This window comes from Pavona decussata, unplaced genomic scaffold (assembly GCF_977016875.1).
Source record: "Pavona decussata unplaced genomic scaffold, jaPavDecu1.1 SCAFFOLD_47, whole genome shotgun sequence".
NCBI classification, from domain to species: Eukaryota; Metazoa; Cnidaria; class Anthozoa; order Scleractinia; family Agariciidae; genus Pavona; species Pavona decussata.
Window position 1 is genome coordinate 2,153,994 of NW_028145469.1, and position 4,914 is coordinate 2,158,907.

At 40.3% G+C, this 4,914-nt stretch overlaps 1 protein-coding gene across 1 annotated transcript; it reads left to right on the top strand.

The window, feature by feature from the left end:
* Nucleotides 1-228: 228 nt before the first annotated feature.
* Nucleotides 229-2,371, top strand: LOC146482255 (BTB/POZ domain-containing protein 6-like). The gene has a single exon (XM_085107350.1). The coding sequence runs from the start codon at nt 307-309 to the stop codon at nt 1,630-1,632; it is 1,326 nt and encodes a 441-aa protein (XP_084963476.1). The 5' UTR covers nt 229-306; the 3' UTR covers nt 1,633-2,371.
* The last annotated feature ends 2,543 nt before the right edge of the window (nt 2,372-4,914 follow it).

Genomic DNA, 4,914 nt, shown 5'->3' on the forward strand with positions numbered 1-4,914 from the left:
AATGATAACAAAAGCACATGGATCACATGTTATTAATCGCCTCTCTCAGTGCCATGTTTTGCAATTTATTTTTTTCTTGTTTTTAAGGAAATGTCCTGTTAAAGTACTGGTTTCGAAGTAGTTGGCTTCCTTTCGTCAGTTTGCGAAATTTTACCAACTGACTGGGAACAAAACTGAGCCTGCGATCAGTACTACAATGCATGCGTGACATATAACACTCCGGTGACCTTCTCCTTGAAATCGAAAGCTAGTCGCTATTCGAAGCGAAGGAAAAGAGAAACGTTCAAACGCAGAGTCGTTTCAATCATGTCTGTTGGTGCAGTCAAAAAAGATTTTTGGCAATCGACAGCCAGAAGTACTATCAGAGAAAGATGCAAGTCCATATTTAACCAAGACCTCTTGAGCGATGTGAAGTTTGTAGTGCGAGACTCCAAGGGCGGAAATGAAAGTATAAATATTCCGGCTCACAAGTTTGTGTTGGCGATCAGTAGTCCGGTGTTTTATGCCATGTTTTACGGTGAATTGGCGGAGACAAAAGATTCCGTCGAGATCTCTGATTGTGAGTACGAGAGCCTGTTGGAGTTGTTTCGTTTCATTTACAGCGATGAGGCGAACTTGACAGCGGACAATGTGATGCAGTTGATGTATTTGGCGAAGAAATACATGTTGCCTTCTCTGGCCGACAAATGCTCCGCTTATCTGCAAGAGAAATTGAACGCGTCGAACGTATTTACCGTTTTACCAGACGCGCAGAAATACGAAGAGAAAGATCTTTTGGATCAGTGCTGGAAAGTGATCGAGAAAGAAACGGAGGAAGCTGTGAAAACGGATGGTTTCGAGACAATCGAGAGATCAGTACTGGAGGAAATCGTCGACAAAGATTCATTGAATATCAAGGAAGTGGAATTGTTCAAAGCTGTCGATCGCTGGGCTGAAATGGAATGTGAAAAGCAAGGCCTTGTAGCAGAAGGTTCTGTGAAAAGAAGGATTCTTGGAGAACGTATCGTGAAGGGAATTCGTTTTCCTTTGATGGAACAAAAAGAGTTTGCAGACGTTGTTCTCGATTCGGATATTCTGACCAAGGAGGAGTCATACCACCTCATGAAGTATTTTAACTCTGTTCTGGGTGTTCCAGTGGAATTTTCGACAGCGAATAGACCTGGAACACCTAAGACAATTTCCAGGTTTAAGTCATTACATGAAGGGCGGGGTTATGACGGCACTACCGATTGTATTGGCCTGAAGGTAGACAAAGATATAATGCTGAATGAAATTCGTCTTTTTGGTCGCAACAACAATCGATATTCAGTAGCTCTGACGGTTAAGGCCCCCGGTGGGGATATCATTGAAAGTGACAAAAGAAGTTTCGTTTCAAAGCCCTTCCATAGTGAATTTGGAGAATATGAAGGCTTTGAAATTGTGTTTCAACCTCCGATTGCTTTAAAAGCAAATGCTGATTATCATAAATTTGAAGCTAAGATAACTGGTCCTCCCTCCTGGTATGGAGGGAGTGGACTGTCCTGTGTAGATTATTCTGGGATAAAATTTGCTTTTGGGAGTTACACTTCGTCAGGTTTTCGTACTTCTGTTGAGACGGGGCAATTTGCTGAATTTGTATATACACTGGCATGAGATCGATCTTAACTTTGTAATAATGTTTGGTATACCCAAACTATTTCTTCTAGGTTATGGTTAATAACCAGTTATAGGGGGAGACAATGTCATCCCTTGTCTGTAACAAAACCAATGCAGTTTAACAAACAGAGACTGTAATTTTGACCTAAGGCAAGAAATATGGGCATAGAGTGTTGTACTGCAGTGTTAGAGATATAAATGTAGCGTTAATTTTAGTACTATTATTATAGAAATTCTCATAAGTGGCATTCAACCCATGAAGTTGTTTGTTCAAATTAATTTTTAATCTTCGTATTAGCTTTGGCAACCAACTTTGGCCAAAAAAAAAAACAAGAATTGGGCATGCGCAACGTTTTTTTTTTACAGTGTAGGTGTCTCGGATTTCAGTGTTGTCAGACACGTAGCTAGTTGACATCCTATATATGATGACACAGGTCACATAGATTGTTTAGGTTTAGTAGCATATGCTATATATAACTGTACACCTATACTGAACATCTTTGCAAACTCAGGTCTCAACCTCTATGGCTATACGTTTTACGGAGGTTGCCTAAGTTTCGTTATCTTACCACTTTCTAGGATAAATATCCAGGTCTCTTAAATCTGAAAACAGGTTGCTATACACCATCATCAGGGAAAGGACAATGAGTAGTTACGTTTTGTAGCTTTACTATTTCAGATCATGGGCTATAGGAAACATGGGTTTCGACTAAATAAAGATCACATTTATTTTAAATTAAGTTGAATTACTCACAATGAAGTAGTCTTTTGTCTTTTCTGGTCGTTTCTCCCCATTTATTTCTTGTAGAATAGCCATAACATTCTTATATCGCCAGCATGCATTCGTCAAGTCTTGGTAACCGTGCCATGTTATTGAAACCCCAGGTGTGGCGCTAAGCGCGCGAGCGTTAACACTAAAAAGTGACTGGGTAAGAAGCGATTAAACCGTTGCTAGGAGATTAGAGCTATTGGCCAATCACTGAACCGAAAATACAACAGGCATTGTTTTTCAAATTCGTCTGCACCTCGTAAGAGCACTGCAAACTCCTTCCACCTCTTGCTAGTTACAAAATATGACAAAAGGATTACTCTCCCCACACTGGAAGGAGCCAAAGACAGTTTTGAATATATGACTGGACTGATATATTTGAGCTTTGAAAAATGCTTAGTTTATTGGTTTGCTGTTGGCCTAACTGTGTATTGAAATCAAAGATAATTTTTCTAAGTCAGATAAACAGAAGAAGGTCAAGAAGTAGATTAACGAAGGAAAAAGTTCCATTACATGTAATAACATTTTATTCAGGATTTTTACAAACATTACTTGACGTATTGCAATCCGGTCTTCCCAGCTTGAGCGAGCGCCAACTCCAGCTTCTTCGGATGGCTTCAACATCGTATGAAATTTGTCGCAGTTAAATTACTTGCACTTCTAGCAAGCTTAAAGAGATATAGATATTTATGGCAAAATGCAACAATCGCTATAATACAGAAGAAAACAAATCGAACACTTTAAAAAACGTCTTTCAAGCGCTGAACTGGAGTAAACGCACTTTAAACGATGGTATTTTTTTCCAAACCTGGAATGAAGTTAGTTTGTGGTTCCATGGCAAGGTATTCAAAACAAACAACGAAATATTCCGGTGAAACAGCTTCCAACTAACCACATATTTTGAACTGTTTCCAGTTTTCTCTCTCTCGAACATTGTCCAGCACGTCTTCGTTACCAGACTTTTAGACCCCCAGAAGCGGGCACCCTTTGCTTCCTTATATGGAGATGGGTATAGTTTCTTCTTACGAGGTTCGCACGATTGATCGAGTTTGGTTCCTACCCAGGGGGGATAATGAGTTAACACTCGCGCGCTTAGCCACCGCGGCTGGGATTTCAATAGGACGTACGGTTACCAAGACTGTAACGAATGCTGACGAATTTTGTTCTGAGTCAAACGGCGCGTTGTTACTTGTTAATCAGGGCTATTCTACAAGAAATAAATGGGGAGAAACGACCAGAAAAGACTAAAGACTATTTCATTGGGAGTAATTCAACTGTATTTGAGATAAATGTAATATTATAATTTGCTTAGTTGAAACCCATGTTTCCTATTGCCCATGTTCAGATTATCAATAAAACACTCAGGGCCGTAGCTAGCATGAGGCAAGACGAGGCAGTTGCCTCGTCTTGATTTTGGACTTTTTTTTGAAGAGAATAATCCCTAGAAAAAATTGGATTGGTTAAGATAAAACCAGCTAATACAAGGTGGATGAATTGAGGGGAAAAGCATTTTAATGAGGTTAATTCGTTTCATGTGAACTGTTAGTAGCGGTTTTTCAAATGATTTAAGGTTACATAGGGCCCACATAACCGTGACAGGCCGCGTGACATCAAAGGTCACCATTATTCCCGTGTCTTATCTGCGATGGCTGAGAGCCGATGCGGGAGCTTTCTTTACTTATATAACTGTCGTAAGCAAAAGAAAAGATCGTTTGCATTGCTGGCAATCGATTTATTGCAAACACTATAATATTGAACGTTTCAGCGAAAAGAAAATGTAAAAGAATAGATTTCAAAAGATTTGTTGATCAAACCTTTCCCGTTTGCATTTGGTTGGCGTAAGAGAGGCATTTCAAAACTTTTGACGGAGCTCGCACAGGTTTGCCTCTAGAACATCCTGTCTACCATTGAGGTGATGTTGTCTCTCAGACCAAAATAGGTTTGTACTATCCGTCGTAAATAATCATCTCCCAGCACAGCCGCGGTTATCGTACTGAGGTGTTTTTCAAGACATGCAGCCATGCTTTTCGATGTTCTTCAAAGGTTTTCAGGAAATCGAGGCGATCGTTACAGATACGGTTTATCTCTTCTACGACTTCCATCTGGGTGGTACAGTGAAATTTTAAGGCGGGAAGCAAGTCAAGATTCCGCATACGGGTATTGAAATGCACATTAAAATGCAGATGGTCATTAACTTGGCACCAGTATCGCTAAGCAATAAAAAAGTGAACTTCTACACTTGCCCAAGATTGATTTTTCTGAAGAAAAATGCCACGGATAATGCTTACAAAAGATTTTCTGAGCCTCTAGATTTCAAAATGTTCTGGGGGCGCATGCCCCCACACCTCCCTAGCGGCTCGCGCCTTCGGCGCTCGAAACCTGCCTCGTCTTGTTTCTGAAGTCTGGCTACGGCCATGAATACAGTATATTTTGTTTGACCATTGCTTACACTCTTACTTCGTGTATGATTAAATGTCAGCTTGTGTGGGGCTCTTTGAAGGCATTTTTGT

Coding starts and splice junctions, on each gene's coding strand:
- LOC146482255 (XM_085107350.1), top strand. CDS start 307: ATGTCTGTTGGTGCAGTCAAAAAAGATTTTTGGCAATCGACAGCCAGA.